The sequence below is a fragment of the Neolamprologus multifasciatus genome, chromosome 12 (assembly GCF_963576455.1).
Source record: "Neolamprologus multifasciatus chromosome 12, fNeoMul1.2, whole genome shotgun sequence".
Taxonomy (NCBI): domain Eukaryota; kingdom Metazoa; phylum Chordata; class Actinopteri; order Cichliformes; family Cichlidae; genus Neolamprologus; species Neolamprologus multifasciatus.
This window is the reverse complement of record NC_140450.1, coordinates 21,476,789-21,492,686: the sequence shown is the minus strand read 5'-3', so window position 1 is coordinate 21,492,686 and position 15,898 is coordinate 21,476,789. Positions and strand designations below refer to the sequence as shown.

At 39.7% G+C, this 15,898-nt stretch overlaps 1 protein-coding gene across 1 annotated transcript in view; it reads left to right on the top strand.

The window, feature by feature from the left end:
* Positions 1–15,898, top strand: part of LOC146506939 (uncharacterized) — a 31,748-nt gene that overhangs the window by 2,036 nt on the left and 13,814 nt on the right. The window contains exons 2-3 of the mRNA XM_085178977.1: positions 15,171–15,226; positions 15,396–15,508. Coding sequence (XP_085035103.1) covers positions 15,171–15,226; positions 15,396–15,508 — 169 coding nt within the window. The remainder of the gene's footprint in view (positions 1–15,170; positions 15,227–15,395; positions 15,509–15,898) is intronic.

Below are 15,898 nucleotides of genomic sequence, written 5' to 3'. Positions count from 1 at the left end.
AGAAAAGGGCATTCCTAAGCATTCATTTAACCCACTTTCAAAGGATAAATAATTCTGCTGTGACTGAATAGCAAGGTGGGAGGGGAACATGATGATGTCATGATTCCCACTGTCAAACTATTGAGCCCATCCTTGTGCATGTGTAACCATCTGTGAAATTTCAATGTGTATGTGAGCTTTCACGTCAGTATATTTGTTTCTGGATGGGCATATACTTCCTGCAGAGACTACTTGAGTTAAGGCGTCAAGAAGTTTTTGCGGAGGCTTGTTGTGCTGAATGATCCCGCCCCACTGTGTGGCCTTGCGATCCTCGTGTGTATTATCTAATGACCTTGTGTCCTGAATGGGAAACAGACCCTTTGTGGGCGAGACTCTGAAGAAAAGACGGGCAATTTCAATGCATCCATCATTCAGACTTTTCTGTTCAACAGACAGCCTTGGAGGTCTGTGCTTAGTCTCCTGGACCACTCAAGACTACCAATTGTGTTACTTAGAAGCTGTGTTTGCATGTGTTTTAAAAGGAAGAAATAAAAGAAAATAGTTCAGATCTATTTTTACAATACAACAGTGCAATCTTATGAATTGTAAGAAGTCCTAATTTACATAACTAACCTTTGCTTTTCATGTTGTACAACACAGAGTTGTTGTTCTAGCACCTCGGAATGCAAGCAGGAGGTAAAATAATGTTTATGCTTTTGTTTCAGCCACGCAAATCATGTAAGATAGGAATTCATATGAAGTTGTGGAGGGTTTTCATCAGAAAAAGTGTGGGCTATATCTAGACATCTGTGGCCCTGGGCAAGATTAACACGTTGTTGTTGTTGTTTTTTTATCAACATTATTCTTGCAGATCACACTTAATTCTCTTGCAGGGGATGACTGCAGCTAGGTAGTGACACATAAAGTAAACACCTGAGTTCATTGTAGTAGTTGTTTTTATGTTTTTATCTGTTATGGAAAATACATTGAATTTTCATGTAATTAAACGTGCTGCATAAATAGCATTGAGAGTGACATAGTAACTGAGTCATTGTGCTTAGAGCATTCAGCAGTCAGTCTTGGCTGATTCTTGATTGTTTTTCTAGTTATAGATAATCCAATATTTACATTCATTAAAGAGATATTTGTCATTAAGGTGGTATGGAATTGTTCCTAAGTTGCTAAAAAAAATTCCCTCTTTGGTTTGAAATGACTTATTGTTGAGTGATGTAATACCTTCATTTGTGATCTGTTTTTTGGCAGAAGTGTAACAGCCAGGCGATCTGTCATCAAATGTTAATGGTCACAGAATTACAGGTGTTAGGTTTCAGCATTGTTGCTTTGAAATACAAATTCGCCACAAGTGACGTTTATTATTTAAAGGCATCCAGTTTCATCAGGAAAACTTCCCAAATTGTAATTGGTGTGCTGTTTTTGCTGCTTGTAAATTGTTAAATGAATATTACTTATTGTTAATCATTTTCGTTGTATTGCTACTTTGGGGCAGTATGTAGTAGTAGGATAGTACTCTAATAATGCCTAGCTCCTCTAGCCTGTGATTACATGTCAAGCTATCCTCAGGCAAGATACTGAACCCTGAGTTGCCCCCGATGCATCATCTGGAGTATGATTATGTGGATGTCAGGTTAAAAGCTCGTAAGAATAGAAAAAGTGTGAATAAGTGAATGAGCATTGTAGCAAGAAAGCGCTTTGAGCATTCAAATGGATTAGAAAAAAAAACTGCTGTATAAGTAGCAGTCCATTTACCATTTCTTTAATAAGATTTCAAAAGTCAGTGGGAAATGTAGGAAATCAGCATCAGCCATTTACATTTAGCAACACATTATCCCTCCTCTCCAGGCCTCTAATCGCCTGTGAAGGGATTCTCCTATTGATGATAACTTGGACTACCTTAATTGCAACATAGGCTTTTTGCGTTGCTTCAAAAGTTCCACAGGCTCATGCATGATTAACTGACACCTAAACAGTCCCTGAGTCTAAAGTTACTTTCTAGATGAAGTACACCTGTGTTGCAGGGCTGCATGTGTGTGAACGTGAACACTTCGGTTCTTCTGCCTGTAAATAGTAATAAAGTACAGTTAACACTGTTATCAGGAAGCTAATCCCTGCTTAAACTTCCTTGTACACGTTCTGCTTTTTGTTCAGTTCCTGAATTATCCACAGTGACCCACCTGTCAAAACCCCCCTAAAACACAGCAGTTCAAGCTTTTCATACACACATGCCATTGTGCAACGTTACCTCACGCCCTTCTATGTTGAAACAATACCTGCTGGTCACCTTACTGTAAAATCCTACAGAAGGAACCGAAGCAGTCTGATTGGTTCCCTTTCCTTTCACTGTTCAGGATGAGGCTCCAAAGGTTGCACAGTTACTTCCAGGCTCACTGACACAAGGCACATTGATCTAAAATATAAATAGCAGCATACTATATATTGGATATCAGAGGTGAGTACCCTGGACCGTGACCAGTATAATCTTTGTCACAGCGACCTGTACCGTACCTTGGATTAGCTTTATTTGTGACATAGAGGCATGAATCTTATCAAAAGAAACCCGCATCCTGTCACTTATTTTTCCTTTAACACTAAGACTACAACTTGGCCCAGTCCAGTGGGTTCATTGGGGGCGACACTTGAACACTAACATAAGCTGATCAGAGCACAACTGGAGCCGGTGAAGTGCTTTTTGTGTGACATTAGGACAAACATCATACACACAAGTGATCTGTTGGGGCACATACTTATCAGCTTTTTGTTTAAAGTTATTCCAACAGAATTTCCTGTCTTGTTAGAAAAACAAACAATTCCACTGCACTGTGTAGGCTGAAGCTTCTGCAGAGCAGTACCCTCAGTTTGTGTCGCTTGCTTGTGTGAGCAAGTTTGTGGGTGGCATGTTTGAAGATGATGACAATGATAGCTATAATGGCTGTTGTATGTATCCCTGTTTAGATGAACTTAGGGGATGATTTGAGCAGTTATCACTAAACAACTGCTTTCTTCTCCCTTAAATGTTGTTTAGAGTCATCTAGGGTCTGAGACAAAGCTGCAGGGTAATGGTAGGGTTTAGCCATGGTGAGACATGACTACACACCATGACACTGGATGTGTGTATTCTGCCTGTTTGGCCTCACATGTTTGGGTCTCTGAGTGTGCGAACTGTCGTTTGTTTGGAAGTGCGACTCGTAGCTGCCCCACAGAAAATGGAAAATGTTGGTAATTAATGTTTCACAACTTCAAGGTACTGTCGTGCCATTCATTTTGGTTTCAGGTGTCAGTTGTGAACAATGTAAAGAGCTCTCACCTTAATAAAAGAAATTGTATCCCACAGATTTTCTTTCCATTGCAGCAAAGGTTTGGTATTAAGATCATGGTAAACAAAGCTCTCAAAGTATTTTGTCAATCCTACTTTACAACTGACCTTTCTTTCAAATTCATCTTTTGTTCATTCAAGTGTCTCACATCATTTCACCCATTGTTTCCAGTGGAGCTCTGTCCTTTTCTGTGCCTACAGCAGTGGGGGCAACAAATGACTTATTGTTTTATATAAGTCTTCAGGACTCTGCTGAAAATCTTTGTGGAAGTATGTTTTTTTTCATGCACATGTTATGATAAATGGAAGCAACATCAGGGAGGACTGCCTGTTCAGCTAATGGGCCTCGCACATAGCTAGGGTATTATTTTCAAGGGCGTGTCAGATAGCTGTCTTAAGACATCTGTATTTTAGTGTTTCTTCAAACATTGGGACGAGAATGAATACAGAGTGTGGCGTGTGTGTCCTAAGCCAACCAATGGACTTTCAGGGGTATGTGTAAGCAATGATGTGATATACCACAACTCACAAGTATAATCACAGTCATATAGTAGAATTAAAGATATGTGAGTAACCTAACTATTATAATGTTGCAATGCTTATATTGAGAAGTGCTGAAAGAATTGATGGGCTTCCACATGGTTTTCCTCAACTACTAAGGATGGTCTAAGCAGCAAGGCAAAGAAAAATTCACCCCTACAGAGCCTTATTGGAGAAATAAAAAGCAAAAACAAATTATCCTGCTTGTATGATCTGAAGTAAAAAGAACTGTTCTTCTTTAAAAAGAAAGAATGTGTTTTAAAGTTCATTGCTTTGGTCTAGGATCTTGCATGTTCCTGTGGCTCATTGACTTGAGTGTGCCAAGCACAACACGACAAGCAGTGTCAGACGGTTACAAAGTCCCTATTGTAATTTTTCCTCTTAAAAGAAATGGAATTATTTAAAACAGTAACCTTGGTGCCTCTCTTCCCATAATTTTGGGTCTAAATTATTGCAAAAACAATTGTAGAAGGGCAACCGTCCACATGGTTTTGTTACTGACAGGCTCTTATTATCTGTGATTGTTTTTGATGTTATCCTGCCTTGCTTTTAAGTATGCCATCTATCTATCCATCCATCCATCCATCCATCCATTTTCACTTCAGGTTTGCAGAGTGGCTGTCCCAGAAAGTAGCTACCAAGTACACACACACACACACACAAACAGAATTTCGAAATAGACAGCCCTCCTCTGGCAGCGTTCCTCTTTGTCCTTTCTGTTCTAAGCACCACCTACCAAATAAGCACAGGTATAATCATGTTCTTCGTACAAGCTAAAAATGAGTCAGTATTGACTTTTGGCTTTACACAATATACAGATGTCCTCTTCTTAACCCATTCCACCCCTGAGTCTTAACTTCTTACAAGGAATATCCTCTCTGCGCTTAAATTACTCACCTCACCAGGTCGGAAGAGAACTGTGAAGTTTCCCAGTGTGGCCTAGACTTTCTAAAGCCATAAAAGTCTAGGTCCATATTGATTCTAATGCGTTACATATTATTACTTATTATACCTTGTAATTTTTAAAATTAAACTATGCCTGCTATAATACATGATTTTGTATTCAAATATTCTTTATTAAGGAAGAGAAAGGAAATAATAGCGATTAATTGTGCAGGTTATTAGTTAAAGGTTGGTTACCACACAAATCTTTAATCGGTTAGAAACAAACCAGTAAGGATCTAATCTGGAAAAGGTGTTCATTAGTACCTTGATTCAGGACTTTATAGTAGATGATTAAAATAACCACATAGGAGATACTATATTATCGAGTAATTAGGTAGTAATTAGTTCATGATTATCTCTAAACTGAACTTCTTTATGAACTGTTTTATAACTTTACACACAACACTGAGAGGCACAGAACTGTAACTCCAACAGTAGCTACGCTTTTTATGCCACATCAAGGAGTAAAGCATCATTCTTTATTTCCTTCAGGATTACTTCTCTGACACATGCAAATGCATATACACACAGAACAACATTAAACAGGTTTAATGAAGACACACTGGGCTCTCATTCCTACAGTCACACTGTCAGGTTTCATGAGCCGTGCTTGCCAACTTGTTCAAGCAACTGCTCCTACTTTACCACAGTTACAAAAGCGCCCCCTGTTTATAGTGATGGCATTGTGTGGGTTAAATGTTAGCATTTCGCAGCAACACAGAATGCAAGACTTTGACTGGGAACTCTATTTTCCTTTCTCCTGCCCTGTTTGTTCACTTGCTGGCGGTGAGATTGAGCTGTGCGTCTTTGTGGAAAGTTGGGGGGGGCTCTGTTGTCCTGACGACCCTGGTGGGAAAGCTAGGTTGTTTGCTGAGAGTGAATGAATTGAGGGAGGTGAGTGAAGAGGGACTAAGTAGGATGGGAAGGGACTGCAAATGAATGAGGTAAAGTTAAAAGAAAATAAAGGACAGTATGTGAGAGGAAGGAGCAAGAGTTGCAGCAGATGGAAGATCAGGTGGTCCGGATGAGAGTCTTTTGAAAAGCAGAGCCATCAAATTATAAAACTTAAAGAGGCAATAGAGTGGAGAAAAGATAAGAGGACAGGTGGAGGGGTGAAGAACAATGAGAACAAGATCAAAGCATTAAGAGAAGATACAGAGAGGACAGGCTAAATGAGCTCCAAGTGGGTATTTAATACTTGAGAGTTTGCTTTGTTTAACTGAAGGAAATGCTTGAAGATGAGATGCCATCATGTTTTCAATGAGCCTGTAATAACTGTAATGTAGAGAAGGGAGGATGCTTACATGTGTGTGTGTGTGTTGTGTACGTGTGTGCCTGTGTGGTGCTGTTGGACAGTTTTGGCAGGAAATGCCAGAGTGATCCCAGTGGACCGTGATTTTAGAAGATTTTTTGCTCTCCTCTCTTCTCCTCTCCGAATAAACTATATACCTTCCAGAGTCATAACGATTTACCCCATATAGACTCGCAACAACTCGCAGTATTACTTTCATCAAAACTCTTCCCTCCATTAACCACATACTCCAACTGCCCCCTTGGAAACCTCCAATACACTTTGACTGCTTCCCATTGTGTGCCATTGTTGAAGGCGCCCTTCTTAACCTACCCATTTACACTTTTGTGTATCCCCTAGTGCTTTTCATCGTTTTCTCCAGTGTGAACCCATCTCTGAGTGTCTCTTCTCCAACCAGAATATAACTCTCCACCGTGTGGCCCCGTCCCTCTTTAAGCTCCCACCGTCACGACACTGAGCTTCTTGTATCCATCTTCTATTGTTTTTAGCTTAAGTACTGCTGTGTTGTTGAGTAAAAATAAAAGTATAGAGGAGGTTATATTAAGTTTTATTCAAACGGTAATATAACTTAAAATATTTTTTGTTTGTTTTCACTCGAGACAGTTTCCTCCCTGCTGAATCAATGCATGCTATTTGGCTTTGGGAAAAGCTACCGTGTTTCTGTGAATCTCTTTCAAACCTGAGCTGCTCCAGGTTGCGTTCTTTGCTAGTGCGACGTGCACTATCGCGTGATGGTAGTAAATGTGTGCAGCCTCTGCTTGCAACATAACTGGCTAATGCTATCTGTAGATTAACTGAAGGCTGTAACGTGAAACCAGGTGTTGATCGCTTGATCTTATAGTGCGCGCTGCTGGCCGCCTGTGTCATTTTGTAGTGTTAGCGTTAATCTTGTGTTTTGTCTGCATTTGTTGCAAGATTGCTGTCTCAGGACCTTGATTGACACTTACTACACGGCAGCATAATATTTGTCTATCTTGGTCTCTTTGTCTGTCCCCCCCGATATTTTCCATTTACGACAGGGAGGGGTGCTTTTTCTTTTTTTTTCTCACTGGTCCTTGGCAGTGATTTAATTACTTGTTTGTTTAGTTTGTCGTTTTCTAAACTTCTCTGGCTCCGTGTTTTGCTGAGAGCAGATTTTTTTAAACCCCCTCCCCTCCTCCTTGCAGCATTCCATTCAGTCTCTCCCTCACCCCCTCTGCCTGATATTCTATGCAATCTGTTGTTTGTTCGCCAAAGATTTCACATTATGTTTAGCTACACTTGCAGTCCTTTCTTATAATTTTGCCATCCGTCGCCTCTGTCATTTCTCTTGGATTTACCATATTCTCTAGGCCAAATAGCTTTAGTGGTCTGTAATAGTCTCCAGGGGAGTCTGATATTTTCTCCACCCTGTCAAGCATTATACAGATCAGTCAGCGTTACTCACAGGGTGGATCTGAGAAACTCTTATGGGTCATACAGGCGAGTGTTTACGCTTCAAAATTGTACAGCTGTCCTTGAAAGGGGAGGAAACACGAGGCATCTTTAGTGTGAGCATTACCCTACCAGAAATGCAAAACAATGTAAGTGATATTTGCTTATGGTGGAAAAACGACAGGCTTCTTTTTGCTGCCTAAGCAGTGCCTGCATGAAGAAATCACAATATTTAAGAAAAGAAGATGCAAGCATGAAAATGTGACCTTGTCCTCTACGTAGCCAAACTGATAAGGTTTTTTAAGTATTTCAACCACTCTAAGTAAGCAGTGGTCTTTGCAGCAATTAGCTCTGGAGTGGTACAGGTTTATTGGTAGCTTTCAGTGAGACCTTTAAAATATTTTCAACAAGCAGAAAATTAAAAAAAACATTGGCAGTTTAATGATCATCAAACATTTACTGACTCTTTGACTCATTTTAATTTGGGGCGCTGCGTATCCCAGAAGAGAGCAATCATTACAGGATAAAGATTCATAATCACTGAGAAAGAAAACTTGCATTGATTTGCAGTCACCCATTCCATGCTAATAAAATGCACCACATGACACAACAAAACCACTGGATGTGCTCATTGCAGAGGTCAAGATTTTCCACTTATTTTTCATATTTGCTCTTGACCTCATGCTTTGAAGGAATGCTTCCCGTGGGACAGTTGTTTAATTTCATAAATTCAGCATTAATGATGGTTTATGATACAGTATATTTCACAGCTTCACATTAGACAGAATTGGTAGAGCAAAAGGCAACATTTGCTTCTATTTACTGTCAACATGGAAGGATTATTGCAGGCAGCTGAATTCGTTTTTTGTTTGCAGTTTATCACTAATTAGTTCATTATCATTAATTTTGTTCTTTGTTTCAGTAGCTTGTATAGTTTTCATTGTTAAACTGGAAAATGCCAGTGAAAAAGGGTTTTATGCTAAAACATTAAAGACTTTTTGCTTCACAGGACATCCTAGAAGGGTATTTTTTTTTACTGTATGTGAAGTGTTGTCTGACTGTATATCCACTATGGCATCTGGTCTGCTTGACTAGGATAAAAACATGCTGCTGATTGGGACTTGGGCATGGTTTTATTATAAGGTCAAAAGTCTTGGCAAGACATCACCATCACGTCATAGCTGGGCCTCTTCAGAGCCAGCTTTATGTCTGACACAGTAGTATACTGGTAATAGACCATTATATGCTGGTCTAAAGTCTGGCAACATATGTTTTATGATGACAGTATGGTTTCAGTTACTCTCACACATAGCTATACACTTCTCTTTGTATTTGGCAGTACTTCAGTCTGATCTCATTTGGAAAGGTATAGTTAAGTATTAACTTCATCAGAAATGACAGCAGCAGGATATTACACCCTACTTATTAAACCACAGAACTGCTAGAGGGTACCTGGCTTGTTGAAATAAGATTTCACCCCCATCATTGCAAAAACCTTTTTTTGTGGTTATTTTCAGCTTTTTTGCCTCTTGGCTTCATCAACGTATCAACATTATGTTGCAATGAACAATAGATGGCTGTGCAAAATTCATGAGCCACCCTTGATTTCTTTGTATGTCTCTTCCAAGGAACCAGACTTCCTTGTAATTTTTAAAGTGGCCTTGAGCAACAGTTCTCCAGGTTGTCTGAAGGTCTTTCAGAGTTTTTCTTTGGACATTTTGTTTGGCTGCTTTTCCACTCATTTTCAGCAAAGCATTGTACCTGACAGTTTTCACAAGAGTGTTTTGTTTGTTAAATCACCGACCTACAGGGAAAAAGAGGCAGTGGTTTGTCTTTTCTCTTAGTTGAAGCTATGAAAATGCCAAAGATAACACAGTTTGACAAACATAAAATAATAATTTTGCACCACTAAGGTGATTTCCAAAGAGCTATTAGCTGAAAACCTGGCATATTCTGGTATGATGTGTATGGTCTCATTCAAAAAATTAGGAAACTGACAAAAAAGGAGATGAACAATATCTGAAAATCATATCCTTAAAAAAAATATCTGTAAATACCTGGTACAGCAACTGAGAAATACATCCAGTGTTTCAGTTGATCCATATACAGTTCACTGAAGCCTCATCAGAAATGTTCTTTGTCAAAGGCTGGTTGAGGTGTGCCAAATTACACAAGAAAAGATGGAATATTAGTAGCAGCAGATCGTATAGAGTGATGAAATTTGAAGTTTTTGGTTTTTGGCTTCATTTCAGTCGTTAGCGTTGGGCATCTTGTTACAATTGATTAAATTATGAATGTAGAAAAGTACCATCAGATTTGGATCCACCATAAAATATCATCTGGAAAACATCTGGCTTAATTTTTCAGAATGACAGCGAAGCAGTTAAAGCATACCTGGCGAAAAAAAACCCAGAATAGCTCACAACAACAATATTAGACATGAACTGGCCTCTCCGGAGCCCGGACCACAACACTGTTGAAGCAGTGCGGGATCAGTTTGACAGAGAAGAGTACAAAAAGCAGCCAACATCCAAGGAAGAGCTTTGAATGTCCTTCGAGAAGCCTGGAGGTCTATTCCTGAAGACTACTTAAAGCTCATTAGACTTGTACAAATGTTTTTGATTTATAAACTATGTTGTATGTTTGAACATGTCAATAAATTGCTCCTATTTCCTTTTTTTTTTTTTTAGCAAACTATAAAAAGAAGTGTGACTCAAGACTTCTACAAAGTACTGCACATTCAAATATCTGTATTAAATTTGTCTTATCATGATCATTACTCCAGTTTAATTGTAACTTTTTTTTACAGAGTAGGTAAGGAGGGCAGGACGTTAGGCACGGGAACAGCAAAGAGAATCCGGTCAACATTTAAAATAAAAGACCTCATCCAGACTACACGCTTTTATCTGAAATGCTCATTTAAACTGTATGAAGGACAAAATAGCATTGGAGACATCAGATCACACAGACACAAAGCGGGTGTATTTTAGGGGGTTAGTCTTTAGTGACATGTTTCAGTCCTCTACTGTTAAACAGCTCCAATTAAAGGACCTTGCTGCTTGCTTTGAAAGGATTACAGTAATTCTCTGTAGGCTGCCTGAATCCATAAATATGAGGACCAGACTTTTCCTGACTCATTTCCTTTGCAACATTCATTTTTATCTTACCTCTTTTTCAAAATGCACTAAATTTTCATCTCGTTCGCCTTCATTTTTTTCTGAATGAATCTGGGTCATCTGGAGATTTAAGTGCTTAGAAGAGTTCATATAAACACCATGACTCAGCAACATTGTTTTATGCATTATATTAATAAGGGACTGCTGCGAAACTAGGTACTCTAGACTGTACGTAAAGTAGTGGAGCTTCTGATGAAGTTGTTTTCATTGACATATGCACACACTTGTACAACTTAATTGAAAGTATGTGTGCTCGCTGTGTCTCTTTGGGTTAACATGCAACATTTTTCACTCAGGATACATCACTTAGGTCACACCATACCAGTCTGTAGGACTCTTACAAGCCAGACAAATACTTGGCTCTATTCATTTACTTCCTCCTTAGTCAGATTTCCTGAAACCCTTCCCATAAACCTCCATGTGTCTCTGCAGTGCAGACGGAAGAATGTGTGCACCACTGGGGTCGCTGTGTGGTCACTATATGAGTGTCACGTCTGACTAGACTTATTATGCCCATGTTTGGAGAGAGGAAATGAGTGCCGTGTGCTGCGGGGACGTCTCCAAGCTCCCCAGTCTAGTGCAAACGTAGTGGTAGATTGGGAGACAAGCTAAAAATAGAACTGGAAGGCCAGGTCATCTTTGAGCCAAAAGTAAGGAATTGTGAAGCTGAGAGGAGCAGAAGGAGAAGTATATCTCATGTGAAATAAAAAGACATTATCCATAAAGTAGGCATTTAAATCCTAGGTACAGTAGACAGGCAATTACAAGACTTGACTTAAGTAGTTATAAATTTGTTGATAAGCTTTACCTGGGAGTTGCTGGTGTATGTGTGCCATACATTGGGGAGAGAAAGGGGCACAAAGTAAAGGTTGATGGAGAGCTTAATCCTTGTGAATCCTCCCAGCATTTCATCTGTTTTTTTTATATCTTATTCTTCATACCCAGTTTATCAGCAGTGTGCAAAATATAAAAAAAAAAAAACCTCATATCTCAGCCACTGGCAAAGATGGAAGGAATAAATGACCTATGAGCTCACAAGAACCCGCTGTCAGAGAGACACAGAGGGAGAAAAATGAGGATGAGATATTGCTTCAGTTTGTGAACAAGGCGTGTTTTACTACAAGATTTAAAATAGGAGGAATAAAGCACAGTTGCTAGAGGTGAAGGTCAGAATAATGAATTTAAAGTGGTAAAGATTGTTACACATCAACTGAATATATAGAGTGAGGACGGATGGCAAAGTTAATAAAAAATATGAAAAATGATCGGTGATTCTGGGGCCCATAAATATATTCTCATAGGTTTACTTCTGCACTTCTTTATTTTATAATATAAAGGACTAGCACAATAATATGCATTCACTTAAAAAAATTAAATAAAAAATAAATAGAAGCAAAAACAATCAAAGAATATCTCTTCAGAATCTACAGCACAGGAGAAACGTGTATGCTGTGTTCAAGTGTTTCCTGTGTAATACAGCGCTCTGCTGTTGCAGAGTTTAGCCAGGTGAGGGGAGAGCATGGATAGGCAATCATCTGCTTCTGTGATGTTGATCTTGAAATGGTAGAGCTTAGCATGTTTGGAGGTATTACAGGGGCGCTGGCAGGCCAAGACAAACCTTCTCTATTGTTACTGGCTCAGGCTTACAGTACATTGTGTGCATGTGCCTGTGTTTCCAGACTGCCATTTCTTTAAATACTTTGAAAACAGATGTTTATTTGTTGAGTTACTGGCTGTGGCTACGATGCTGAGATTTCATTTCCCACTGTTAATTACTTTAAAGAGTTGATGTTTCAGATTATGACATCATTGCTCTAGGCTTTTCTTTTCTTGTTCTCACTCTCTCCCACTTTGCGCCCCATTGCCCTTCATGATGGCCCCTTTCCCGCCCTTTCACGTGTCTCTTCTCTTCTCTTCTCTTCTCTTCTCTTCTCTTCTCTTCTCTTCTCTTCTCTTCTCTTCTCTTCTCTTCTCTTCTCTTCTCTTCCTCTGAGATCATAGCTGGCTTGGTTTGGAAGTGGGCTGGAGTACAGACATAAGAGTGTCTGTTTTTCTCATCAGTCAGTCAGTGCGTGTGTGCTGAGTTGGTGAGGGGGTAGGGGTGTGCTTTATTAATTAGGGGAACAACTTTACCGCTTTTGAAACTTCTATTACTACATTAAAATACCCAATCAAGTGATGCAGACAAAAATGGGCATATAGAGGGAATCTTAATTTCATATGATGTAATATTGCACAGCTTAGCTCAGGTGTGAAGCAAGACTCCAAAGCGATTTTGGCCTTATTGTCGAGGACACCTTTTCAGGATAGACGGGATAAAAGACTTCAGCTTGTGTTTGGGAAAAAGCATGCTCACTACATAAAACTACTGATATGTCCATGCAGTCATTTAGTGGTTTAATGTGTAAGGTTTGGACATGACAGGTAGGCCTCACCGAGGTTTTCCTTTGATGCTAAATCATTTGTTTTGAGTCAGTAGAACATTTGCTGTCTCCTTGCTCAGATTAGGTAAAGATTTGGGGAGAAAGCTGCTGAAAAATAGGATCTTTGCAAAGTCCATCTTAGTGAAAGCTGTGGCAGAACAAAGAGTGTTCCTCAGCTCAGCGTACCTCGTGAGCAAGCTTGTTCCCTGTGGGTGGAAAATTTGCACATGCAATTAAGACTCCTTCACAGTCACATTGACTTTTGACCTTGACAGCTTGGGAATGGCAACCTTTAGGAATGTTAGAAGACCACGGATGTGGTTTGGTGACTTGTTAAAGCTAATAAAAGAGAGCAGCATTGTTGTTGCTGCAGTTTTTGTGGCTAATCTAATCCCAAAACACGTAAGTAAGTGCTTGAGGTGATGGAGAGCTCGTGCCGGGGAGCTGGGGGAGAATGTTCCCATAAGTTGCATTATATTCTTATGCAATCTGATTTCAAATACTTGCAGGGTGATATCATAGATATTAAACAAACATTTGCCAACATTACAAAAACAATAAAAAACAAAACAAAAATGAAAGCGCAGCAGCAACATGTCTCCTCACACGCTCGGCCAGCTTGCAACTTGCTCAGTAGGTTGCACAGTATGATTATTGTCTCCTCAGTGCACACACATAATGACTGACTTTTGACTGAAGCTTTTTGTTCTTCTGGGAGAAAGAACAAAGGCTGACTTGTTGTATCAGGAAAAATAACAGTGAATGAGAAATGCTAACTGAGTTATTTGGCACCATTGTCAACCCATATACCAAACAGCTGTTTTGTACTCTTTTGTACAGTCAACCAAAACATTTTAAACAGATACTGATGCTTTTAGAATAGAATAGAATAGAATAATCCTTTAATTGTCCCACAAGGGGAAATTTGGTTGTAACAGCAGCCAGAAAGACACATATACAAACAAACAGTACACAGGACACAGAACAGAAACATACACAATATTTCTTACATATTTACATATGGACAATGGTTACTATAAACAGAGTACTTTTCTGACTCCTGTCACATACGCACACACACACACACACACACACACACACACACAGGCCATTCACCTTTGGTCCTTTGTAATCGTTGCTTGTGCCCTTTTGCAATCCAGCTCCAGATGTTATTCTCTGGACTCCAGGAGTCCTACAGTGAAACCTTTACACAGGCCCACAGTCAGACACATACTTGTGCACACAGACGGGCACATGCGGCCCTTTAAAGATTTGACAGTTTCTCTCTCTGCAGGCCGCCTTGTTAAGCAACTGACTCTAACGTACGCATTTACACAGATGTGCTTCAAACATGCAAAAGGATCGAGATTATTTAGGAAACACATCTCAAATAGCATAATGGTGTCATTTGGGGTTCAGATCCAGTACAGACAAAATGAACTTGCCTTAAGGTTTATTTCTTTGTTTTGGTTCTTATGAAGTCACACATTTTCCTCTTGCAGCAAACCACATATAAGCACTTGTATTGTGTGTATTAATCTTAAATCAGTCACCAAGCTCTTAATTGAGTCGTTGTTTTTCAGTGGTCTCATGAAAACACATCATCAGTTGTCGAGTTGCCACAGCAACAGTCTTCTCACTGAAGGGTGCGGTGGGGCAGGTTTTCACCTGCAAAATACTTAACAAAAAATAAAAGCCCCATAGGTGTGCACACTGTTTATTTCACAATCAGGAGTTGTCCATCGATGAGGAAAATGCTGTGAATGCAGCTTATTGTGTTACAATGTGCCGCGCTGTTTTATCTCTGTGCTGTAAGGGTCTTTGGTGAACAAGAGCAGGAAGGGAGACAGAACAAAGTGAGCGAGCACGTGTGTCACAGTTGAAAAGAATTTATTTTTGTCGGTGTAATAGTGCTTCTGCACAGCAAGGAAGCTAGTTGTTTTTCAGACAAAGCACTGGTATGCGCAGGAAAACATTTGGCTTTGGGCTTGCATACACAGAAATCATGCTATTGTTTGCATCTTGACCTGTGTGTGTTTGTATGTTCACAGGGCATTATTTGCATATGATGGAGTCACAAACAACCTCAAACTGGCTGACTCAGGAGGTAAAGTGGACTCTTATTTTTATCATTTACCTTCATAAGACCACAAAAAAAGCTTGTTTGCTCCCCTGCTTGGGCTTGAAAGAAGTTGATATATAAAAAGAAAGTGCAGCATATTTGCACATCAATATCCCTTTGTTCCTTCACCCTGCATCTGTCTCTTTCCTAACAGCGGGTGGTGTGGCAGAGCTGGCAGCTAAGTTTCACATCTCAAAGCCTCAATATGGACTGTGCAAAGTCGGAAGTGTAGAGACAGGAGCCCCCCGGATCGTGCTGATCAGCTGGGTGAGTAGCAGACGGGCTCATGGGGCTTAACTTGTGTAAGCATTCGCCTATCATAACACAAATACCAGCTCGAATTACTCAAACACACATGCATTCTTTGCCATGAAAACAGCAGGTACGCTTCAAACACAAGGACTTACAGACTTAAATTAATTTGGAGGCAGCTGGGTCATTTTGTAGCTCTGAGATAAGGGGTTTCACATGTTGTTGTGGTCAGATACAGAAGCGTACGCCCTTATTAACTTATAAAGTATTCTGGAGAAACCTGAAATATTCCTGGCTTATTCACATTCAGCACTCTGTTTTCAGAGGCTTACATGAAATTTGGAAGAAAAGCTTTGAAAATGTCTCAGTGCAGTGGAAAAATGAGTGAATTACAAGGCGAGCAAA